The sequence below is a fragment of the Spea bombifrons genome, chromosome 1, assembly GCF_027358695.1.
Source record: "Spea bombifrons isolate aSpeBom1 chromosome 1, aSpeBom1.2.pri, whole genome shotgun sequence".
Lineage (NCBI taxonomy): Eukaryota > Metazoa > Chordata > Amphibia > Anura > Pelobatidae > Spea > Spea bombifrons.
Genome location: NC_071087.1, coordinates 100440679 through 100466941, shown reverse-complemented (window position 1 = coordinate 100466941; position 26263 = coordinate 100440679). Strand labels below are relative to the sequence as shown.

Below are 26263 nucleotides of genomic sequence, written 5' to 3'. Positions count from 1 at the left end.
TGATTGTATCCACTTTATTACAACCCAATACAGTACATCAGGTTACTAAATGGCACTGCATCTCCAACACAAGCATTTCATTCTCATGCCCGTGAAAAGGCTGCAGCTTCATACTTACAGTGCAAGATGTCTGATCTCACAGTATTGCGAAACCCTGAGGTTCTTCTAAATTATCTATACTCCTTTAGATGTCCTTCTAAAGAAGAGGAATACAATGATCTGGTGGCTATAATATTAAATGCAATCCTTGACCGTTTTAGGTTTGTGGCTATCCCAGCCACGGTAAAGGGAAGCAAATTCAGTTGCACACATACATCTTGGTGCTCCCTTTTCAATTATTTTATCTTTGGTTGCTTCCAATAACAAAACAAAAAAAAAAGTAAAAAAAAAAAAAAAAAGTAGCTTTGTCAAGATTGCATAAACGTGTATGTTCATATCAGTTCGTTGGGAGGTCCCTTGACTCATTAATGCAGCATGTCTCACAATACAGTTTCACGCACAACGCCTATGAGACTATGAGGTCTTCCACCGGCTGTTCTCCTGCTTCTGTGCACCTCTTTGGGAGCCTCTGCAGTGCAAAATGTGCTTACGTCCCCGCAACTTTCCAAATGGAGGAGACCAGGATATCTTCGGCACGGAAGTCTCTGAGCCGCAGGCGTGACCTGCTGGTTTGGTATCATTACCTACACACCAACAAAAGCCGCAGATAGCATTAAAATTACACTGAAAATCGAATACAAGCCGCCACAATGCATTTAGCATTGGTAAATTTCAATTGATTTCCTCTTATTGAAATCCCAATGTTGAGGGGGCTTCTGTGTAAATTAATAGAAGTCCAACAAAATTATTCAAATGCACAGTATAAATCCACTTTCAGAGCTAGGTTTTTGGAACATCCTGGTAATATAAACAGGGGCTATAACAACATAGTAATTAAGGTTAAAAAAACATACAAGTCCATCAAGTTCAACTTTGTTGCTATTAAAGTGAAAAGACTGGTAAAATGAAGCTTTAAGAATTTAAGCTTTACTACCTGATCAAGGAAGTTGGCACTGAGAATGGCTTCGTCCATGTGTTCCTCATCAGACTTTAGAACAGTCTTGATGCTCTCTACCAGTTCCCGTATATCAGGGGTCATACTGCAGGAGGGCTCTTCCAGGAACCGTGCCACCAGGAGTTTAGTGTCAATATAAGATTTGTAATCCACTAGAGATCGAGGTCTACAACGTGCAGCTTTTGCTCTCAAAGCTCGTCTTAGGGTGACTGTTGCCAGTGCTGGCCTTTCAGTCTGTGTGGCCACTTCGCAGCTTGGCGTTGCACCTAAAAATATTTTAAAAAGGTGTCTCTGTTAAGCGTTCATTATTAAGAGCCTAACAAAGGTCAATTTCTGTCAGAGATCAGATGACCTGGAGACAATGTGTTACTAGGATATTTCATCCTCTCTTTTTATTTAAATTCATGTAGTTATCGGTCAGAATTTTTCAAATGTATAATTTATGAGCTGTGGATTTCAAGCTGGCAATGACTGGCTAAAATTCCACCAAACATGACGTGCGTTTCTTTGATACCCCTCATGAAGCCGGGTCTCACGGGCCGTTGAAACGTGCATCAGGTTTGTTTAGCTTGCACTAGTTGGTAGCGTAGGATTCCGTTTCAATTTTCCTTCTGCGGAAACACTTGAGAATGTGATCTGGGATCCCTAGTTCTTTTTAACAGCAGCTTTGTAGGAATCAGAGATTCAGGGAGGCTGCTACCACATCTGAAGCTGCTACCACGTCTTTTCCACTGAATAGCACTTATATTATAGCAATAAGCTGTTGGCGTATAAGCATTACTCTTTTAGGGAGAATCAATTCCCCCTATCAGGGTTTTTTTGTCTTTATATAAATTAAATTTTAAACCACTGGGTTTTTCTGTTCTTCCCCCCTTTGCATGCGAGTCATAGAGGGGTAGTCCCTCAATTTGAACAGGGCAAAATATGGACTTGATTTTCGTTTTTGCAACACAACTTGTTATATGTAAATTGTGCCATTTTTTTCCTACAACTCATTTGTATTTGTTTAACAATGTCATCACTCTCCTTAGCATATGCGGTTCTTTACCATCTTGAGATTATAGGACATTAGAGGATTTACATTTTGGTGACATCACAACAGCTGTGGTAAGCTGTCTGTAATGTTCTAGTTTCTATTTTGAGATAAACTTTCTCTACAGAGAAAACCTCTTATGTGCTGCTAAGAGAATGAAAATGGGAGATACTGGTAAATGGGGACAAACAAGGACACCAAAGTGAGAAACACAGGCATGCAAACCCCATAGGAACGCAGACAACTCAAAGGGCAGACATGCAGTATGAAGTGCAATATAAGTCTGCTTTCATAAACGTTTAGTCCCCTGTGGAATTAGGATACAATCAGGAAGCAGATTGTGATGTAATTTATAAATTTGCTACATTAAAACCACTTTTCATTAATTTACCAAAATAACATTATTTTAACTGCTCAACAATACATTATTTTTGTGAAATATCCCCTTTAGAAACTATAGGAAAGCCTAAGTCTAACATCTAAAGCATTATAGAAGTTGCACACTACTAGGGACTCAAATATAGACCCACCACAGACATCATAACTGATAGTTTAAAGGTCATAGGAATATTGGTCGTGGGCAGCAACTACCAGTTTGCCTACAACCCTTCTCCTCGCGGCGTTGAAGAGTTCTATTTCAGTTATATCCCATGATACTACAGACAGTACATAGCAAGCACCTTATAACGCATTACCCCTTGCAGGAAGATCATGAATGACGGGATCACTGTGGGACCTCTTCCGCTGTGGACAATTATTTGCCTCACTTCCCGTTGCAGCGTCTGTTTGCGCGCTGGTGCCAGGTTCAACCAATATATCAATACTACAAGAAGTGGAAGCTTCTGTGAGGAAGGAGTTTGAATAGTTACATTTTGCATCAGGACCGCCTAATGATTTTTCAACACAAGTTTTTCAAAGCAAAAGAAAGGCCTCACAACAATTACAAACTGCACATGGATCTGGTGATCTGGTTTTCAGTTATTGGGACACTCTCGTACAGCAATATGTATAATAACCTTTGGGAAGAATATTAGGGCAAAGTTTTGTTTCGCTATTTGAATTATATATATTTTTTTGTTATTTTGTTTTTTCTTGCTGCCCTTCCTTGGAATGTACCGTAAGTTCTAATGCAACATACTTTGTTGTATATGGCCATGCTGTATTACCTGATGTTACAAAAACAGAACAGAGAACTTCAAAAACACACAAGAAAAAGTATTTTTAAAAAAAAATCATTTTCTTCCTTTAATAACCGTATGAAGATTACTAAGATTGGCACTCCTCTTTTCTGAAAGCTACATCTTGATCAAATGACCATGTAGGAGACAATAGTTTGAACCTTATAGCATCTCCTAGTATCTGAAGTATTTTTTCATGTAATTTGTTGAAAACAGCAGGATATTTAACGGAAAAACATTTTTGCTTAATGTTGTAATGATACAGTTCTGGATGTCAGCCACAATATGGAGCACCAGGTACATCCATCACTGAGACAAAAGACAAAGAGATGGAGTGGACAACCTGGATCACCAAATGGTCCTACAACGATTGGAAACAAGACAAACAATTAAAAATATCTGTGAATGAACACTCTTGAGAGCTACTATTTCTAGTTCAAGCTAACTAAAGCTAATCAGTGGCATGGAGTATTTTGGGTCTCTGTGCACTATTCTGCACACTGCTATTTCATGAAAATGCAGTCATGGTCTTCTGTGGTTTATGAGCCCATGTTCATTGATTTTCTGGGTTTTATTGAATAGTAAACATCTGCAACTTTTAAATTTATTAGCTTAAATGAAGGCTTAGCCACAAAAAAGTAAAAAATAAATAAAACTTGATAAAGATGATACACTTCAGATTGATAGCTGTCGAGACTACCTAGGTCTCTTCTTCAGCCATATTCCTTTTTTTAATCAAATTATTAACACACAGCCCAAGACTGAAAGAGTAGTCAATATGGTAGGCTATAGTGAAAAAATGATCACTGGATGGAGTAAAAGTCAGCATGTATTTTTGGGTGCCTTTAGTATGGATTGTTTCTGTTTTAATGCATTCTTTCAGTTTCAAGTATGGACGCATAACAGTAACGTTACCTGGAGTGGCGGGCATGTTGTGCTCATCTGAATTAGAGGCAGCTCCTACCAAGTCTGTGATTTGCAGTGTTGTTCCCTGTGTCTGAACACACACGACACAGCATTCACATGAGTCATAAAATTGTGACTAACACATAATACCAAGCTCATAAAAATATAGAAATAATGTCCCAATAAAGTCTACCCACAAGGGAGTCACTGATACTTAAACAAAATTAATGACCATATCAGTTTAGACTTAATATTGTAATGTTTGTAAAGGGAAATGTACTGTTTATTGTATTATACCATGCAATAATTCTCTATCAAGAACACTTTGTTATTTTACATAATTCACATGGTGAAGTTGCACTAACCAAGTTGTCTGGTTGCATGACACTTTTTATAATAATTATTCAGGTAAGCATTCCTCTATAAACTCAAGTGTATGCTAAAGAATGCTCTTGACAACACTCTATGGAACTTATCACTATTTTCTGCATTTTTTTATGTTGTGCAATCGGTCAGCCCAAGAGAGGGCCATGTTTTCTCTAAAAGATCAGCTGAGCCAGTTACCTCCAGGGAATTGCTTTGTCCAACCACAGCTTCATATGGTGGAGGTGGCTCCATGGGACAAAACACTTCAATCCCTTTGAACCTGGATCCATAAATGTGTGGTAAGGGAATCATTTCATTGCCAATCACCCTGCAAAACAGTAGTATGATCATTATTTACTTAAGCACAATTAAGATACCATAGTAACACGGCAGCATTTAGAATGTTTGCTCTTTACAGTACCAAACAGTAGGTGGCCATCAGCCAACTGGCCATGGGGTCTCAAATACCAGGAAACTGACCCAGGGAAAAACCCTGGCCTAACTCCAAGGACCTATAATGTGCAACTTGAACCTGGGTCTGACCAAATTCAATGCTGAGTAACAGAGCTTGAGAGGTAGTTTCAGGAAACGTGTTTCCTGCTGAGTTCCAACCCTGTTCAGATGGAAACCAGGAGCTGGGGATGACCTTTGCAGCGATCTTTGCAGCAAAACCTCTTAGTCATGACGAGCAAGGCTCAGTTTTCAACAAGAATCCTGCTTCACCAAAGAACCCTACAGTATTATTATACTTGAGTTATAAAGTGCCATTATAGTCCACAGCACCATTACTAGGATATACATAAAATACATACTATATAATATGCACAAAACTTAAAGAATGTATAAATAGAAGTAGAGCGTTTGCAACTTACAATGTAGTTTACACCCATGTAATAAGCTAGTAAACTAAGTATACACTCTATGATCATACCATACACACACATACCATAAGCATTTACATAAAATATCTACATTCCGTTATTCCACTACCGTTTTAATAAGGTTTACAGTAATCTACCTCTGGCCAATCCTCGGTGTACAAGAGTAAAAGGTTGAGAAGTATGAAGGTGGAGGTGCAGGTGGGACAAAATCTTCAGGGTCTGGTACACGATCCTGCTCTTCCGCTTCCTCAGCTGATACCTGGGACTCGTCCTAGAATAATAAATGAAACTAATGATTTGGTAGAAAAAACAAAATAGGATTTTTTTTTTTAGAGAGATAGTGAGAAGCTCTGGGGCTGGATAAGGAGTCCTTGCACTTTACAAGGCCATTTTGACTAGACTGGTCACTTTTCAGCTACATTAAATCATGTCCTTCTATAAAACTTGAACAATTCTGACAAGTATTTTCAAAAGGTTTTCCCAAAAATAGCCAAGACCAAATCTAGTCTCTATGGAAATGGTTGCTGCACCTGAAGAAAGCTATAAAAACAAACTCTTGAAATGTCGGGTTGAAGAGTTTAACCATTTCTGTACAGGAGATTGGACATTTTCCAAAGCCAATGCAGAAACAAGAAAACTATTATCTGAATGTTTTGCTGGCTGGTGCCAAAAAGTACTCTAATCTCAAGACTCAACGGTTCCTGTTCTCTTGCCTCGCTTTGTTGATGGCATAGAGGCTTAATTAAAAAGAATTAGGAATGAGGGATTTCTCCTCATGTATACGCCATCTACCAATTAAGCTAGAATGATGCATAAATGGTTATATTTTACTAGGTTTGTGACATTTACAGAAAGTAGATGCCTCACGGCTCTGCAGACAAGGTAGCGTCAGTTGACCACAACATAATTTATTAGATACGGCTTTGCCTAAATTTTTTTTTTATTTGGTTCTGGGCAATAGCCCTCAGAACAGTCATCATGGACATAATATTTTAAACTAAACATGCACCAGTGTACTGTAGACTCACTTACTGCGCATGGCCTTCTTGCCGTCAGCAGTTGGAGGTAGCGCAGGGCCGCGGCTACCAGGCACACAGTCGTCGTGAGAGCATTCAGAGCGCATAATGCAAAGAAGACTTTCTGGGGGTAAAGTAAAATCAGTGCACTTTATGACATGATGAATAGAGCAATATTAGAAAGAATAACATTAATTTAAAGCATATTGACTATAGGTACAGTAATACAACACATGCTCCCGTATGCAAGGCCAGATTAATGAGCTTGGGACCCTCTCTGAGTGCTTTAATATGCGTTGCTCCCCCTCTCCTCCATGATCATACTATTCTTGTCATTGATTGGCCACAGGAGAGTACATCCATTGACATCAATGGCAGCATCTTCCACACATGCACATAGGGGTCTGGATAGACCCTGACCTGACCAGCTTTGCTTGAGCAGCTCTGGAGCTGACTGGAGGCGAGTATATCACATGCAGGGAGAAGTGTTTGGCAGAACACATATCCTGCATTGAAATATTCTGCAGATCATGTAGTTGCAAAATGGACAGTTTTCCAGCTTTAGGATATTTGAAGGCAGGCAGTGTACCATACACTATAATATATATATAGGGGTTATGTTGAGCACCCAAAAAAGTTATAGGTAGCAGTATAGCAAAAACTTAAAATCCAGGTTTCTCCACTTGTCACTGGCACACCCTTACGTTCTGCTCATGGAACTAGGATCCTGGTAAGCTTCACATTACCAAAAACACTCATTGGTTTCTATGTCTCCTGCAACAGTTAGGTCGCCCTGACCAAAGTTAACAATAGAGTACAACAAGATGGCAAAAGGCAACTGAAACCCTTCCAGCTACATGCGATTGCGCAATCAGATCTTGTGGCATATCGCCGTTCACTATAATCTCTGCTTCTCATTGTTGACAAAAAAAAGTTTGAATAAACAAAGAAATGTAGAATATACATTTAGCGAGAACACCTTCTAAGTAGATTTAAAAATTACTTAGGCCAGCACATGAGAGCATTTGCACCAAAGCTTCATGGCTGTATATGTTAGTGTGTATTACAGCACCGTATACAGTATAACTGCTTACAAAAAAATAAGACGCTTCTCTGTACCTTCAGCAAGAGATGAACCGCATTACAGGACTGGACGGGGAACAGCTTTAGAACATTCTCCTTCTCCGTGCACTTGTTAGATTGTGACTCTTCACAGCAAATGCAGATTTTCCCTTCATTCATTTCTACCTGTAAGGATTGATATGACTTTAATAATTTTTTTAACTTTTTTTCCATGAATACTTCACTTTAGTACAGTTTATAGTAATTTACAAACCAACATTAAATAAAGTACCAATTTAAATTAAACCAAATTACAATATAAAAATGCAGAGCTAGTTGAAATTTCTAAAGGCAATAGAGCTTTTGATGTAAGCCAATACAATAAAGTAATATTAAAAAAAAAAGACAGCAGATATTTCTCTTGGGCCTATTTTCTTTAAACTGTAACATTTATAGTCAAGATATCATTTACTGTTCTTGCATATGCTCAGTTTATATACTTAATAAAAAGGGTTTGGGAAAGAACACCAAATGGAAATTCCAACTTTCAACCACAGTCGGATATAGAAGATAAGTACATTAAACATTACACACAGAGATATTTACTTAAAACAACAAGCTTTAAGTAGGCTATCTAGACATATGACATATTTAAAAGAAAAATACAGTTCTATTCCCCAAAAACCTGAAAGCTATCCCAGCTAAGTACATGGTCCCTGGACATGTAGCCTCCCTTACCCAGGACCCAGAAGCCCCAAGCTAATGGGAACTCAGGTGGTCCTACTAGCCACTTAGTCCTAAGAGGGCTGCAACCCCAGATCCTAACTAAAGTATTAGGGAGTCACAATATATGTACCCATAATCCTATATGTCCAAGGGAATAAAATCTGTGCTGCTGATCGAATAGATCTCATGCTCTTCTGTTCTACGTGAGACAGTTATTGTTCACTTATCTGTTAACTGCCACCCCCCAAAAAAAATAATATGAATAAAACCAATAAAAATGTGGGATAAAATCACATACTTATCTCTCTTGCAACACAGCTACAACTACATACTTTAATTACAACTTTACAACATTCTAATGAGAATTCATGTGACAATTGGCCCTAAGAATTATGTAAAACATTGCTCTCAAAAAATACACTTTAAATGTTCTGTGGTTGCTTTCTTTCATAAAAGTAAATTTTTAATGTCTTCTAACTAGTACACTCATTTAAAGGCGTTGGTCTGAAACCATGCAACCTGATGAGCCAAATATGTTTAAGTTCAAAATAAAGGTAAATCTTGTGTAGCACAGTAACATGCTTGTTCATTCCTTTCCTCTGCCCAGGGCTTGATCATGATTCATTCTCCGCATTATGCCAGCTCCCTTCTGATGTAACTAGAAGACTATTGCGTACATCGACTATTGCGTACATCGAATAAATGTATTGTGACAGAAAGGCCGGTACAATAGTGGATGGGCGGTATATACGCCCTACTCTGGCTAACTTTGTCTGTCCTTATGTGTAAAATTGAAGTCCCAGGGAAAGATGTTGTTTGACTACAAACTGCATTACTGGCAGTTTGCAAAACATGGTAAGGGTCCCTGGGGCGGAGCATCTGGAAGAGCAGGGTGGGCCAGTGCTCCAACAGCACTAATTGCTGTCCAGAGTCTGCATTCTGGACAGGAGCTCCACAGGTGTGGACTAAGTAGCAGCTCACCTGGGGTTGATTAATTAGCAGGCAGAGGGTAAAAGGAACTGAGCCTGATTCAGGAAGAGGCCATTGTTATTCCAGCTGGGAGAGCTGAGGAACTGAGGAGTGTGGTTTCTCTCTGAAAAGCCATTTGATGGAAACTTGTGACTTGTTGGAAGGTGACTGTTTGGAGCTCTTTTATACTAAGTCAGTGCTCAAGCAAAGACTGTAATCCTGTGCTGCTTATAACTGCTGCTGTTTCTTCCTGTAAAATAAACATTGATACTGAGCTGGATGTATCCTGGGCTTCATTTACCCTAGAAGACTGTGGTAACAACCGAGATCCTTGACAAAAATCCCAAGGAAAAGGGAGGCCTGTCGCATATGGTGGAGATTGCGGGCATCCACGTAAGTCTGTGGGTAGAAGCCATTTACAGCTCACCATGGAGGAAGTTATTAAAGCACTGATCCAGTCTACTTCTGCACAGCAGGAAGCTAATAGGAGAGCTGCAGAAAATAGTGCAGCCCTACAGCAGCTGGTGCTGGCTCAAGCAGAGAATGCTATGATAATGGCCAAAACACAGAAGGAAAGCACTGAGACCTTGGTACAGCAGATTGTTATGACACAAGCGGAGGCATTTAGAGTGACCCGTGAGGAACAGCAAACCGCTACCCATGCGCTACAGCAGGAGATTCACGCTTTGTCTGAAAAACTGAACTGGGACTCTGAAGGGACCTATCAAGGTCCCAAGGTGATTCGGGCAAGTCACTATCTTCAAAAGATGACTGCAGTAGATGACACTGAGGCATATCTTCTGGCTTTTGAACGCACAGCAGCGAGAGAAGGATGGCCGGCAGCTGAGTGGGCAAGCATACTGGCACCGTTCCTGAGTGGAGAACCCCAGAAGGCCTACTATGACTTGGAGCCAGCACAGGCCAGTGACTACAGCAAGTTGAAGGATGAAATCCTGGCAAGGCTTGGAGTAACCTCAGCAGTACGTGCACAAAGGTTCCATTCATGGTCATATTCCTCTGACAAAGCTGCAAGATCCCAAATGTTTGACCTAATACATCTGGCCAGGAAGTGGTTACAGCCGGAGGTCAACTCAGCTAGTCACATTGTGGAACTCTTAGTAATGGACCGTTTTTTGCGGGGCTTGCCTCCCACTCTGCGTAGATGGGTTAGTCAAAGTGACCCTCAGACAGCAGACCAATTAATTGCTTTGGTGGAGAGGTATGTAGCTGCAGGAGAACTTGCACGTCCTGTTTCAACTGAGCAATCCCGCAATCAGAAGATCCAAGATCCTGGGAAAGCTGGTAAGACTGTTCATGATTTAAGGGGTACTGAAGAACGGCAGGTATATGCACAAGACACCAGAGACGCTATTCCAGGAGTCAGAGCCGCATTCAGACATAACAAACCTGGGAAAAGAACTAATTGGGGATATGACTATGTTATCAAATGTTATAAATGTAACGAGGTTGGTCATACAGCCAAGGACTGCCCACTCAACGACGAACGTATGGAATGCAATATGGGGGAAAATCCATGTTCTCTTTATCAATGTGTTGGTTCTGCTAATAATGATAATTCTCATTGGTGTTATGTGAATGTAAATGGGAAAATGTCTAGAGCACTGCTAGATTCAGGGAGCATGGTGACTTTAGTAGCCGAGTCGATAATACCTGAGGTAGAAACAGATCATGTACATAAAATGGGAATTATCTGTGTACACGGTGACAAGCGAGAATATCCCACTGCTGAGGTACAAATTGAAACTGAGTATGGTAATATAAAATATAGAGTAGGTGTAATGCCCAGTTTAGCACATGATGTGGTGATTGGACGAGACTTCCCCAACTTTCTCCAGCTGTGGGGATCCACAGAAAACTCAGGCCATACCTCATTAGGAAGCAGTCAAACTGGTGAAGGGTCTGTGTTTCCCTTTTCTGATGTTGATTTGGAAGACGCTCTGGATGACATGAGACAAAATAAATGTAAAGCTTTCCACCCTTTACCTGTGTTAGTAGGGGATAATACTGTTGGAAACAGAGAGGAGGCTGGTACTAGCACAGAGAAGGAGGATGATTTCCCAGAGTTAGGGGTCAGTCCGGGTAATTTTAAATGTGCTCAATGGGAAGATCCTACATTAGTTGCTGCTAGAAATAATATTCAAGTCACAAATGGAGTTGTTAATCAGCCAGAAAACAGATTGCCCAATCCCTACTTTGAAGTAATCAATGATCTGATATATAGAGTAGAAAGAAAGGGTGTAGATACCACTAAACAGTTATTGGTTCCCCAGGCTTTCCGAAAAATCGTACTTAGTCTTGGACATAGCCACATTTTGGGTGGACACCTGGGAGTAGAAAAAACACGAGAGAGAATTCTTAGACGATTTTACTGGCCTGGGGTATTTGCTGCAGTAACAAACTATTGTTCCTCTTGTCCTGAGTGCCAACTCAGAGCCCCTTTCAAGGCTTTTCGTAGCCCACTGATACCTCTACCTATAATCGACATACCCTTTGAAAGGATTGCTATGGACTTAGTGGGGCCATTGGTAAAATCAGCTAGGGGACACCAATATATTTTGGTTGTTATGGACTATGCAACTCGTTATCCGGAAGCAGTTCCCCTACGTAATATGTCTGCAAAGTATATAGCAAAAGAGCTCATGTTAATGTTTAGTAGAGTGGGTATTCCTAAAGAGATACTAACGGATCAAGGAACCCCGTTTATGTCCAAAGTCATGAAAGAGTTGTGCAAATTCCTTCAAGTGAAGCATATTAGGACCTCAGTTTACCATCCCCAGACTGACAGTTTAGTCGAGAGGTTTAATAAAACTCTAAAAAGTATGTTACGGAAAGTGGTAGACACTGATGGCAAAAATTGGGACTTTTTGTTACCATACCTAATGTTCTCCATTAGGGAAGTTCCCCAATCCTCCACTGGCTTCTCACCCTTTGAGTTATTATATGGGAGACATCCTCGTGGATTGTTAGACATAGCTAAAGAGACATGGGAGCAGGAAACCACACCTTACCGAAGTGTGATTGAGCATATAGCACAGATGCAGGACCGAATGGCAGCCGTCATGCCTGTAGTCAGAGAACATATGCAGAAAGCTCAGGAAGCACAGAAAAATTGCTATAATCGTAATTCTAGGATCAGGGTATTCCAACCTGGGGACAGAGTACTAGTGTTGGTTCCTACAGTGGAGAATAAGTTTCTTGCAACTTGGCATGGCCCCTATGAGATCATTGAAAAGGTGGGAGAGGTTAACTATAAAGTAAGGCAGCCAGGTAGGAGAAAACCTGAGCAGCTCTATCATATCAATTTGTTAAAACCTTGGAAAGATAGGGAAGTCTTAACCGCTTTGAAGCCCCCAGAGCCTCCCATCCCTGATCCTGAGGTAAATATTCCAGAAACACTCTCAGGGCATCAGAAACAAGAAGTCAGAGATTTTGTCAGGAGAAACAAGGACATTTTCTCTGCAGTCCCAGGAAGGACTAGTATCATCAAACATAATGTAATAACAGAACCCGGGAAAAAGGTAAACTTAAAACCATACAGAATTCCCGAAGCTCGGAGGAAAGCTATAACCTTGGAGGTGGAAAAAATGTTAAAGCTGGGGGTAATTGAAGAATCCCATAGTGAATGGAACAGTCCTATTGTGCTGGTTCCAAAACCTGACGGCACTATAAGATTCTGTAATGATTATCGTAAGTTAAATTGCATTTCAAAATTTGACACATATCCGATGCCTCGCGTTGATGAATTGATAGAAAGGCTGGGGAAGGCTCGTTACCTGACGACCCTAGATTTAACAAAAGGATACTGGCAGGTCCCACTCACTGAACAGGCAAAAGAAAAAACTGCTTTTTCAACACCAAATGGTCTTTTTCAATATACTGTATTACCATTTGGGTTACATGGGGCCCCTGCCACTTTTCAGAGGATGATGGATAAGATTCTAAGGCCTCACGTCCGTTATGCTGCAGCATACCTCGATGATGTTGTTATCCATAGTACAGACTGGGAATCTCATCTCCCTAAAGTTCAAGCTGTACTTAATTCTATTCGCTCTGCTGGCTTAACTGCCAATCCTGCCAAGTGCACTATTGGCCTTGAAGAGGCAAAGTACTTGGGCTATTCGATAGGGAGAGGGTTGGTTAAGCCTCAGTTGGCAAAAGTGGAATCTATACAAAACTGGCCTCGACCACTCACAAAAAAGCAAGTGAGGGCATTTTTAGGGTTAACTAGTTATTATAGAAGGTTCATTCGTGATTTTGCTACTATTGCAGCCCCTTTAACTGACCTTACAAAAGCAAGATCCCCGGTTTCTGTTAAGTGGTCTCCAGAAGCTGATCAAGCTTTTCGTACTTTAAAAGGAGCTCTCTGTGCTCAGCCGGTCTTGGTAACTCCAGACTTTTCTAGAGAATTTATGGTACAAACTGATGCTTCTGATGTTGGCTTGGGGGCTGTCCTTTCCCAAGAGTACCAAGGTGAAGAACATCCTGTTTTTTATTTGAGCAGAAAACTAAACCCACAAGAAAAGAATTACTCCATAGTAGAGAAGGAGTGTCTGGCGATTAAGTGGGCTTTAGAGGCTCTTAGGTACTATCTTCTGGGGAGGAAATTTAGATTAATTACCGACCATGCTCCTCTAACATGGATGTCTCAAAATAAAGAAACAAATGCAAGGGTAACCAGGTGGTTCCTCAGTTTACAACCCTTCAATTTTACTGTGGAACACAGAGCAGGTCTTAAACAAGGAAATGCGGACGGGCTCTCCAGGGTACACTCCTTGATATCCATGGTCGCTCACCCCTGTAGGAATGAGCTGGGGGGGAGGATATGTGACAGAAAGGCCGGTACAATAGTGGATGGGCGGTATATACGCCCTACTCTGGCTAACTTTGTCTGTCCTTATGTGTAAAATTGAAGTCCCAGGGAAAGATGTTGTTTGACTACAAACTGCATTACTGGCAGTTTGCAAAACATGGTAAGGGTCCCTGGGGCGGAGCATCTGGAAGAGCAGGGTGGGCCAGTGCTCCAACAGCACTAATTGCTGTCCAGAGTCTGCATTCTGGACAGGAGCTCCACAGGTGTGGACTAAGTAGCAGCTCACCTGGGGTTGATTAATTAGCAGGCAGAGGGTAAAAGGAACTGAGCCTGATTCAGGAAGAGGCCATTGTTATTCCAGCTGGGAGAGCTGAGGAACTGAGGAGTGTGGTTTCTCTCTGAAAAGCCATTTGATGGAAACTTGTGACTTGTTGGAAGGTGACTGTTTGGAGCTCTTTTATACTAAGTCAGTGCTCAAGCAAAGACCGTAATCCTGTGCTGCTTATAACTGCTGCTGTTTCTTCCTGTAAAATAAACATTGATACTGAGCTGGATGTATCCTGGGCTTCATTTACCCTAGAAGACTGTGGTAACAACAGAGATCCTTGACAAAAATCCCAAGGAAAAGGGAGGCCTGTCGCAGTATGTAGAAAATATTTCAGTCGTACCCTTACGTTTAATCCTTCTGCATGGTTGCTGGCATCCTAGCTTCAAAAAATGTAAACAGCCCTTGTTCAACGTCCACAGGAAATATTAAATTTTCGTGCCTGAGCCTGATGCCAAACCACAATGCAGAAGGGTGTGTGGTCATCTGCCCCATGATCCATGGGGAACTTCGGACAATTTTATATGAAACACAATGGGGGGTTATGTATAAGGAGACAGTCTGAAGTAAAGTTGTGCAACCAGCAGAAACATTACACTGGTTGATACAACAACAGCAGTTTTACTGTCTACGATTCACCACCAGTGTTTATTTGGTAAAGCTGTAGTTATCCTACAGCTTTACCAAATAAACACTGGTGGTGACACAACACAAAGGCAGTCCTGGGCCAGATTAGCCATGCAGCACAGTAAACAATTGCTCCAGGGCCCCAGCACTGTGAGGGGCCCATACCCCTCAGTATGTACAGGATGTGGCAAATACCGTATTTGCTCGATTATAAGACAAGGTTTCTACAGAGCACTGCTCTGCAAAATAACCATCGCCTTACATTCGAGGTAGTATTCTAAATCAGACCTCAAATAGAGGTCTGACTACAAGACTTAGATCCAGATCCCACGCAGCGCTGCAGGGGACCTGGATCCTCCTCTCCAGCAGCCGGTGGAGGTTTGTGCCATGAAGTGACACGATTTCCATGCGCGCAACACAGAAAGGAGCTACAGGCCACAGTACTTACAGGATACGGCACGTGGCTCCATCTTTGACACTGCGCACCGGGAAGTTAAGTCATTTTACACACAGTGAGGGAGCTATAGGCCAAAGTACTTACAGGATGAAGCCTGTGGGTCCCTCACCACGCTGAGCGCACAGAAATGACATCACTTCCTGTCTAATTGCCTCAGGGCCCTCAAGTTCCTTAAGCTGGCATCTCAATTAAGCAATTGAGATGCTTTGAAGAAATTAAAAATGTTCAATGTGAGCCCATGTTTGACTAGATCTGGTGAGGCAAGTTACGAGATGGAATGAAATCCTCATTTTGTTGTCTTAGTGGATCAGTGTGTAATGTGTTATAGAGTACCACAGAGGTTCATAGCAGTAGATCATGGTCCGTTCTACAAAGACAACTAACTAGAGCACTTATTGGACAAATGTACAGCAGTGTACAGCAGTCCAATGTCATATCCTACTTCCCCATAAACATCCAATGAAATATCAAGTACCACAACGCAATGTGGCACTACACAAAATATTATATATTATGCTTACCTGATAAAAATCCATGAATCACCATATACAAAGTGTCACCAACTTAATAAACATAAAGCCTAAATATCCAGAGCCACCCCTTGATTTGTGGCTCTCATTGCAAAAGTATAAATATGTCAATTTGTCTTGTGGCACTCTGTACAACACACGGGATTAAGGGAACAATGAATTGTAGGAATATCCCACAAGAGGCGCATATTATTGGACTTTTCCTCTAGATCTACAGGTATGTTAGTAATACCACTCCCACATAACATGAAAGAGATTGAAGAATTCAGCAGCACAGAGCAAGAACAAAAGGATGAAAGGGAGATGGCTATACCCTTTTCATCATTATCCATGCCCCTCTTCATTGCTGATGAGCGGTACCATATCATAATGACTTAATAGTTCACTTACCAGCTGACAGCTGGGAACACTGGAAACAAACTGAGCTCCTTGACATCCCAAGATGAATCCAGCCAGGTTCAGCAGGACACAGACCACGGACAACATAACAAACAGGTTTACCTTAGACAAGAAAAATAACATTTAGATGTTGATGATCTGAAAATAAAGCACCAGATGGGATGCTAAGAATGATTTAATTGCAAGAAGAATAATGGGGAAGGTAAAAAGTATAAGTTTTATTGAAAGAAATAAAGAAAACAAAAAGTGAGATCTCACACATTTAAATATGCATTATGTAAAGACAACCCAGCCCTTTATGCAGAAGAAAAAAACATTTATCTCCATGGTCATCTATAGCGAAATGTGTGGATCACCGTTGCCCAACATTACCCGGAGAGTAAAAAATGTATTATAGTTACTCCTCTTGCTACACAAATTTGAATATATACCTAATAATTACTGCATCTACTACTTCAGGTCTAATCTACCAGAAAAAAGGTACAGCAGAGAACACAATGAACTTTATATGCTGGGAGTACTCAACTACACCCAGAAATTGGCTTGTTCTGTCACTATGGTAGATTTTATATCACCGCTACACTAATACACACAAAATAATTGTGTAGTAGGATTGGAGGGGTTTAAAAAACAAAAAAACCCAAAATATTTATTGTGGAAACTGGTGTCTGTGGCAAACTTAGAATATAAATGAATCTCTTGTCCTGATGTTCATATCTGGGTATCTTCCAGAGCAACCCCGCATTGCAGCTCCATAGAATACTGGTGGCTGAGAATCTATACAGAATAAAGAGCTGCCGTAAAGACCTTAAAATCATTTATGACACCCAGGGCCACTAACGCGCATTCCCAGGTATGCTGAAGTTATATTACTTCTCCTCCTCTATAAGTGTGCTAGCGCTATATGGCAACATACATTCACTGGCCACTTTATGAGGTACACCTGTTCAATTACTTGTTAACACAAATAGCTAATCAGCCAATCACATGGCAGCAACTCAATGCATTTAGGCATGTAGACGTGGTAAAGACAACTTGCTGAAGTTCAAACCGAGCACCAGGATGGGGAAGAAAGGGGATTTAAGTGACTTTGAACGTGGCATGGTTGTTGGTGCCAGAGGGGCTGATCCGAGTATTTCAGAAACTGCTGATCTACTAGGATTTTCACGGTCAACCATCTCTAGGGTTTACAGAGAATGGTCTGAAAAAGAGAAAATATCCAGTGAGCGGCAGTTGTGTGGACAAAAATGCCTTGTTGATGTCAGAGGAGAAATGGGCAGACTGGTTGGAGATGACAGAAAGGCAACAGTAAATAAAATGATATCACTCGTTACAGCCAAAGTATGCAGAATACCATCTCTGAACGTACAACATGTTGAACCTTGAAGCAGATGGACTACAGCAGCAGAAGACCACACTGAGTGCCACTCGTGTCAGTTAAGAACAGGAAACTGAGGCTACAATTTGCACAGACTCACCAAAATTGGACAATGGAAGACTCGAAGAAGGTTGCCTGGTCTGATGAGTCTCTATTCCAGCTGCGACATTCAGATGGCAGGGTCAGACTTTTGCATAAACAACATGAAAGCATGGATCCATCCTGCCTTGTATCAACGGTTCAGGCCGGTGATGTAATCACGTGGAGGACATTTTCTTGGCACACTTTGGGCCCCTTAGTACCAATTGAGTATCGTTTAAACGTAACAGCCTGCCTGAGTATTGTTGCTGACATGTCCATCCCTTTAAGACCACAGTGTACCCATCTTCTGATGGTTACTTCCAGCTGGATAATGCACCATGTCACAAAGCTCAAATAATCTCAAACTGGTTTCTTGAACATGACAACGAGTTCACTGTACTCCAATGGCCTCCACACTCACCAGATCTCAATCCAATAGAGCACCTTTGGGATGTGTTGGAATGGGAGATTGGCATTACGGATGTGCAGCCGACAAATCTGCAGCAACTGCGTGATGCCATCATGTCCATATGGAGTAAAATCTGAGGAATGTTTTCAGCACCTTGTAGAAAGTATGCCACGAAGAATGAAGGCAGTTCTGAAGGCAAAAGAGAGTCCAACCTGGTACTAGCAAGGTGTACCTAATAAAGTGGCCAATGAGTGTACATATTTGTGTGTTGACAGGGACGTAATGGATAACAAGCCATGAGTTTGCATTAAGGAAGGCAACACAAACTCACACAGCTTTAATGTAAGATTGCCATTGCTAAAACATAAACTATAAGCTATTACAAATGGAAGTACAGGAAGCCAAGTTATAATACAGCTATGGGAATACATAACAAACACCCAGTAAATGCAAACAACCTTGAAGAATAGGGAAATAACATTTGCTGACTTAATGTTTGATAGCATTCTATAACATTAACTATAGATTACCGGTATTTTAAAACATAGGCTGATGAACTGTAAATAAACCCTGCTCAGTTAAAAACTAGAATGTCAGCCTTACTTGACATATATAATATCTTAAAATATACACAAAAGGGTTTTCATTAACATGCACAATGGGCCAACCACACAGATTTCCCTGCCTTAGATGGCCCTGTACAATGCAGAATGAATCAGAGAGATACTTGCTGAAAGTAACCTCGCCAACGGAACTACGCAACATGCCAGCAGAGCTCTTCTTGCAGGGAAACCCTTTTATGTCGGCTCTTTGTAATACATGGCGAAGTCAGAGGGTTAAAACTACAAGCTCACTTGCATATACCTGCTTTAGGGTATAAACCCGAGAGATTCTTAATTGATAAAGAGGTTCTATGTATTATTAGTAGGATCTGTATATTCTTATCATGCTCTGTTAACTCCTTAATGACAAAGCCCATACATGTACAGGCTCAAAATGCATTGTTTTCAATGGGTTTAGGGACCGCCCATTGTCCTTAAGGGGTTAAATAAAATTTGTAATATAAAAACAAAAATCATTATTTCTATGTCTTCCAGGTTGCCACGGAAAGATAGAAGGTTCTTAATTGTGTGGATAGGGAGAAACAACAACATTGGGAAGGCAGTCATTTAACCCATTACATACCGTAAGTGAATCTTGTACAACAAAATACCTTAATAGGTAGCTTTACTTACTAGAAGAACCATAGGTCTCTTCCACGTGGTCAGTCCAATTATTCCGGATAGAATTACCTGCCATATAAACCAGAAGAAAAATTAACATGCCATTATACAAAACTCATTTTAGAGAGGTTGTTCTTTCTTGTGTCACAGTACATAGGATATACTTTAAAATAGTGAGCTTCAGTTAATAAACACTACAATGCTTAAATTAACTATACGTTCTACAAGGTATGGTAAGCCTTTACTACCGGAAAATCAAACAGTATTGTATGTTTTTTCTACATTAGATGAGTTAGCAAAGTCCTTGGGGTTAGTTAAAGCTTGCAGTCCCAGAGTGTCTGTGCTGGCCCATCCATAACATAAACTCCTTAGATCTGACTCATACCCCATAAATAAAAAATGTTTATTGGAAGCATCTTCCAGAAGATTAAGACTTGAGAAAAAAAATCATAAAAGCATCAATCCATCAGGCTTAGAATGAAATGGATTTGAAATAGTTTAAGATATTATTTAACATAATCTGTTAACCCCCATCGGACAAAAACGCCATGCTCCATTTTATTGTGAATTATATTAAAATGTACTTGGACTACATCTCCCTTGATGCTTTGCCAGCATTATGACTGTAAGAGCATTATGGGAAATGTAGTCCACAACACCTAGAGAGCCGAAGGTTGCCTACCCCTGACCTAAGGGAAGTGGAAACTAACCGCCATATTGAAATTCATAATATACTAAACTGAAAATAACATATCACTGCACGTGACCATTCCAGAGAGAATTTGATTAGTCGATGGGTATTTGGGTATGGATAGTTCTTACCACTTCCTGAAATCATGCAGATTCCATTACTTTGTAAAAAGCATTCAATTGCCTCTGCAATAATCCCTTCCTGGCTGAAAGATGAGAGTATTGATCAACCTTTTTCACCACTGGCAGAATGCGCAACTCAAGTCAGTGAATACTCCCTCGGCTAGCTTCTAAAAGGGGCCAGGGTCAGACCAACTCAACAACGAATATATGCAACAAAATACATTCAATCACCAACCAAACTATACTTCAGATTGTGCAAAGCTGGACGCAGTGAGATATCTTTATTAAGAAGCTACATTATGTCTTGATCATGCTAAAGAGGAGTTATGCGGTGCAATGTAGCTATTAAAGTAAAAGTAGGAGCAAAAACCATAAAAATGTTTCTGCTGATTGTTCCTTATGTAGCACTTTGCACTCGGGCTACTCTATTAATACTCATCATGGTTATTAGAAAATCTCCCTTTTCCCCGCATCCAATTAATAGTTTAATACTATTTATTCGAGGCAATGAACATCTTCCGCTATTTTTGTTTGGGGACTTCAACTGTATTTTGGACCCCGAGAAGGATATGGTGCGGGTGGTTAATAAATGTCACCTTAATGTAAATAATCAGTCCCCATTGTTGAGAATAATTCAAGAATTTGGATGGAATGATCCATGGCGGTTAATGAATCCTTATTCCCAAAGATATTCATGTTATTCCGCCACGTATCAAACTGCATCTAGGATTGATTTAGTAATTCTAATTTTTTCCAGAAAACTGTAAGCCTGCTTTGGAGTTTTGTTTTTTTTTGTTTTTCTCCCCAGACCTTGCCTGTGGGGGGTGGGGGGTTTTGTAATTTTGTAATTTGTAAAATAATATTTATGGCTGATATATTGCTATTGCATTTAGGCTCAGAAATGTGAGCTATTTGTAATATTTGTATAAGTCATTTTAGCTTGCTCTCAAATAAATATTAAAAAAAAAAAAAAAAAAAGAAAAAAAAGAAAATCTCCAAAGCAGGTTTACAGTTTTCTGGAAAAAATTACCAAACCTATGAGTTTCCACAAGGTTATCATTGTCTATGAGCTGAGAAGCTACAGAAAAGGTGACCCTAGTAGTGAGTTCCTCTACCTTGTTCTCGGACAACCTGTGCAAATCTAAATAATAAATTATAAGCACTGCTAAAGTAACATTCTTAGCTATTTTAAAACATGGTTGTAGTTCAACATTCCATTCCTGACTAACACTGCTTTAGGGGTTCTTCAAAGATAACCAGGGCCACCGTAAATGCAGTCAGTCCTCCAGAACATCTAATATTGTCTTTCTAAAAGCTCTCCTAAAGTAGCTTCAATAAGGAAAAACTTTTTTTCAAGAGAACCAGTTCAGCTTCTGAGCCATGTCCCTACGCAAGGCAGTGGAGACTCAACTTGGGAAACAAAGTCCTGGGTAAATGGTGGAGTGAAACTGCTGACAGCGTTTACTCGATCAGTCCTGCACTTGACTCTTGCTAAGCTTTAGGTCAATGTAAATACAATCTAATTTTGGAAACCATACTGCTTTGGTAGAAGCCATCCCCTTTGTACTAAGTGTCACTGGATAATAACAAGCCCTCAAGAATACCTAAAATTCCCTTTCTACAAGCTCTCTTAAAGCAACTAAGTTCAACGTGACAATAAATATCATTAACAGATATCTGTTTACAAATGTTAATGACATAATATAGATCTTAAACATATTGTTGAGAAAATCCATGAATAGGCATTCTTCATAAAGACTGCCATAAAATAAATACTAGAAGTAATATACGATGAAAGGAAGCCTTTCCCAGAACTTCTCACGTTTATTGCTTCAGAAACGGCAGTAAACCTTATTTAAAGACAGCAATCAATGAACATAATGCATCAATTACCAGAAATTCCAGCAACTATTCTAATTGTCTATTTTTAATCACATTCAAAAACAACAAGATCGTGTGTTCTAGTTTTTACAAAATATAATATGTTCAGGCAGCTGCATATCTGTCATACGAATGTGTTTTAGCTTCGTTACCATAGCCCAATGTTGACTCCTTAATCACATTGTTTGTCTTGTTGTAAACAATAGAATGACTCAGTCTTAATTACCCAGAGGGTCCGTCTGACTAATGAAATTATACAGATTAAAGGATTTAATCAGCACAGTCGTAATGAATGAGGTCATGTCCATGTCACTTTGATATGATACTATGCTTTTGCACCTTTCCCCACCATACCCTTTTTTTGTAGCCGAAAAAGCCATAAGCTCTGTAACAGGCTTTAGTCTCCATGGATAGATCACTTCTCGGGAAAATGTTGAACCTGGCTGTGGGGAGTCGCTAGGTATACACTTGATTCAGTTTACCCATGAAGTCACGAGGATGTTTGCACTATTACAATACAGTTGTAACTGTGTTCTACAAGAATGAAAAAATATAAAAACAGGGTACTTAGCTTTTTAACCCTCTATTCATTCCTCGGAACACATATGTGGTAGCTTCCCCAAGGACTCTTCCTTCAAAAAGCCCCTTATAACAGGTATATGGATAAAACAGAACAAATTCTGGGGATACAGCTTTAAAAATACTCTGTAAAGAGAATAAAAACCACAAATGGTGCAATAACGTTTAAAAGGTTTAAAACAGCCCCCACTAGTTGTGCCACACTCACAAGATTGTAGTAGGAACTGCGCCTTAAAGATAGCCTGTATCTTAGGAATCCTGAAGATTTACTGGAACTTTTTAAAACCACCTCAAAGTTTTAAAAACCGGTCATCTGCTGGATACAAACGGATGGTAGGCAGGCAGGGTATCTTCCAAAAGTTCTTTATTTAAAATAGCCCATTAAAAATGCTTAATGTTTTAAGAAACTAAGTCCAACGCGTTTCGTCATATGTTGACTTCATCAGGGACTAGTTATAATACATCAAGAAGCATAAGTTAACAAAATATAAACTGTTTTTATTCTGTTTGCACTATTAGCTTGCTAGACTACACTTAAAGGCACAAATTAAATATGAAGCCATTATAGCTTATTTGCTTAAACAGTAGCCTTCCTTTCATACTTCATATACTTCATTCAGTACACTTCACAGCAGGGGGACAATAGCTCTCTTGAGATAATCCTTCCAATAGACATGTTCATAATATATATAGAAAAGTCATTCAATTGTGTATTCCGGCTTATGCCGACTAGGTCTGACCTAGGATGGTGGGTCCATGGTGGGTGGTGGTGCCCTGTCTCAAAACCAGGTGATCAGGCCCCCCAATCTGCTGCTGCTGAACGGGCCCTTGTGCCACATGCCTTCATAGACTGCATCAAAAGTGTGTTTTTAAGACACGTCAAATCCCAATCCATAAAATGTAAGGACCCTTCTCAAATCAGCCTACAATATACAACTATACACACAACAACAAACACAGAAAATAATGGTTAGAGTCAGATTAAGACTCTTCTAGGCCGCCATTTGGCACCTCCATTCTGACACCTTTGCCCCACTGATGGCAGCAGTGAGCATGGATGACATTATTATTGTTGTTGCTTATTTATATAGCACAAACAGTTTACTCAGCACTTCTTACAGTGCATACATTGAATGGGTCTGACAAAACTAGAACTGACGGACTAAGACAAACCGGCACATTAGGTAAAGAGGACCCTGCTCACAAGTTTATAAGGTCTGCATGGCTCATGGCGGTCCACTCCTTCACTTTCCCAGGTAGGACTTGTGAGCTTTGTGGTTAACCCCATGGTAATATGGAATGGGTACTTTATGAAGGGCATCTTATTTCTGTGTTTATTATACATATGTGAGTTTTTTCCCTCTTTTATTAACAAGTATAGGGTAACCTTTAGATTCATTTCAGTATCTGATGTGGAGAGGTAGCTTTGATAAGCCCGGCACTTTAACAGCAGCAACCAGGCAACATCCAGCCGGAGGGCCAATTCCAGCCAGGTGGCCCAGTAATAACCCGACACAAAGCAATGTGTACCATCCACGCTGTATAAATAATCATAAAGGGAGCATAGAAAGGATACAGTCATTGCTAAAGGCCCTGGTGGGTATATCTTAAATTGCAAGTAAAACTTACAATAAAGCTTCAGGCAGTGGCCCGAAACCTATAAACCAGGGTGGTCCTGGGGCAACTGCTCTCCTAGCCAGTTAAGCCAATAAGCAGGGCCATGCCTTAAAGCATGTAATGCTAATAACGTATCTGCCCCCTCATGCACCTTAAAAACAGCAAAATACCAAACCAAAAACTCTGATGTCATCACCCCCACCAGCTAGCGTCCTAGCGAGTCATATAGGTCGCCTCTATAGGATGGGGGCCTGGTCATAAAGTTTTGCATGAAAGGATTTCAATCATTTGTTTGTGATTAACGTCTATTAATACCCCCTTGAAATTTTAGACCAAAATACTTGTCTCTTCTTTGTGTTTTCTGTGAAAAGTGGAATTTTAGAAGAATTTTCTATTTGTTCTTTTCGTTTTTTTATAGTTGACCTGTAACATTCATAAAACCGGGATTTTTTTCTATTTTAAGGAATTCTATTCAGATAGTAGAATAATAATAGTTTGATTTCCCAGCATAACCGAATAAGCATGTAAAACAAATTATACAAAAACTACTCAAAAATACATTTTAAAAAAAATCCATCGGGTCAGAGACATTTCCCAGTACAGGTCTGTGCAAAACCACTGCAACCCTGCATGATGCATAGTTATAAATGTCCCAGTTTAAAGGGGAAGTACTATTATCCTCTAAAACAGGGCTGGCCTCGAATGGCACAAACAGGCCAGGAATTCTATGTATCCTTGCCTGAAAACAAGTAGCTTAATTATAATTGGGAGCCCTGAGCTCAAGCTGGGGTATCCCAAATTGTGGCAAATTTTCAAAACATAAGTTTTTAACTTGCTGAAACATAAACAACTGAGGAATAAACAAATAAATATTTAAACACCGCTGTGCATTAATTAGAGGTGTTCAAATTTTATGGGAATTGATCACTTTAAGGATCCAATACTGCAAACACACTATCCCATACATGTTTAAATCTCCTCACTGTATTCGCCTCTACCACTTCTGATGGTAACCTGTTCCACTTATCTACCACCCTCTCAGTAAAGCAAAACGTCCTTACATTACATCTAAACATCTGACCCTCCACTTTTAGATGATGACCTCATTACTTCTCCACCTGTGAAGAATTGCTTAAGGAAGGTAAGGTGCACACTTGGGTTTATGCAACCATTCAGATGGATTGAATGGGTCCTCTCATCTCACCCACCTAGCTACTGATTCATTTACTCCCATGTTAGTTTGATGAGCATGCTGAGAGTAGTAGTTCACTCGCACAGGTACTCACCGACGATCCAGCCCAGAAGGGACACGAGCTCCTCACCTGGGGGGACTTGCTGAGTGACAGCGCCCCAAAGCTAAGAGCCACCGTGCAGCAGCCCAGAATGAGCTGCAGCAAACCCAGGGAGAGCAAGGGTCTTCCCGGCATCATGATCCCGGATCCGGCCCTCCGCCTGGAGGACAAGGGTGGCGGAGGTGGGGGACACAGTCCAAAGGAGGCTGCACACCGAGGGGGGCCCTGCAGACCCCCGCGAGTCCTGCGAGGCCGGTGCTGAGATGGATCTCCTCCCGGAGAGGAATTGGATGCTGCATTACTCATGGAGGACGCCAGTCCGGTCCTGGGGCAGCAGGAGCCAGGGAGCAGCACAGGCAGAGACATCACTGGGGAGGGGGGAGAGCAGCAACACCAGGGATGGAAGGAGAAACCCGATCAGGCAGATAATGCACAGCGCAGTACCTCCTCGACCTGCCGGCCCCGTGCATTGTACTCAACCATCTTCACCTCTTTGACCCCCAGGCTCCTCTGGTGCCCTCCCCTTCCCACCGTCCCCTGCCTCCTCGGGATCTTCTCTGCAACCTTGACTTCCTCAAGTGTTTTTCCTTCCATGTGGTTCTTGTCTCTTTCTTTCTGTCCGATCCCCAC

The 26263-nt window shown here is 40.7% G+C and overlaps 1 protein-coding gene across 2 annotated transcripts; it reads right to left on the bottom strand.

Annotated features, from left to right (window-relative positions):
- ENTREP1 (endosomal transmembrane epsin interactor 1) lies at positions 1-26263 on the bottom strand. 2 transcript variants are annotated; one of them, XM_053466527.1, is made up of 11 exons: positions 25628-26258; positions 19464-19520; positions 16352-16462; positions 7554-7682; positions 6451-6558; positions 5556-5689; positions 4736-4865; positions 4181-4262; positions 2783-2929; positions 1034-1320; positions 1-683 (listed from the first exon to the last, which is right to left on the bottom strand). In XM_053466527.1, exons 1-11 carry the CDS (start codon positions 25997-25999, stop codon positions 480-482), a joined length of 1761 nt encoding a protein of 586 aa, XP_053322502.1. In that variant the 5' UTR covers positions 26000-26258; the 3' UTR covers positions 1-479. The 2 variants fall into 2 exon arrangements, with proteins under 2 accessions (XP_053322502.1, XP_053322512.1); XM_053466537.1 differs by lacking the exon at positions 2783-2929 and having other exon boundaries at positions 25628-26263.

Coding starts and splice junctions, on each gene's coding strand:
- ENTREP1 (XM_053466527.1), bottom strand. CDS start 25,999: ATGTCTCTGCCTGTGCTGCTCCCTGGCTCCTGCTGCCCCAGGACCGGA. Junction 19,521..25,627: donor CCTTCTGGGCTGGATCGTCG/GTGAGTACCTGT, acceptor TTTATATGGCAG/GTAATTCTATCCGGAATAAT. Junction 7,683..16,351: donor GTGTTCCCAGCTGTCAGCTG/GTAAGTGAACTA, acceptor CAATCCTTACAG/GTAGAAATGAATGAAGGGAA.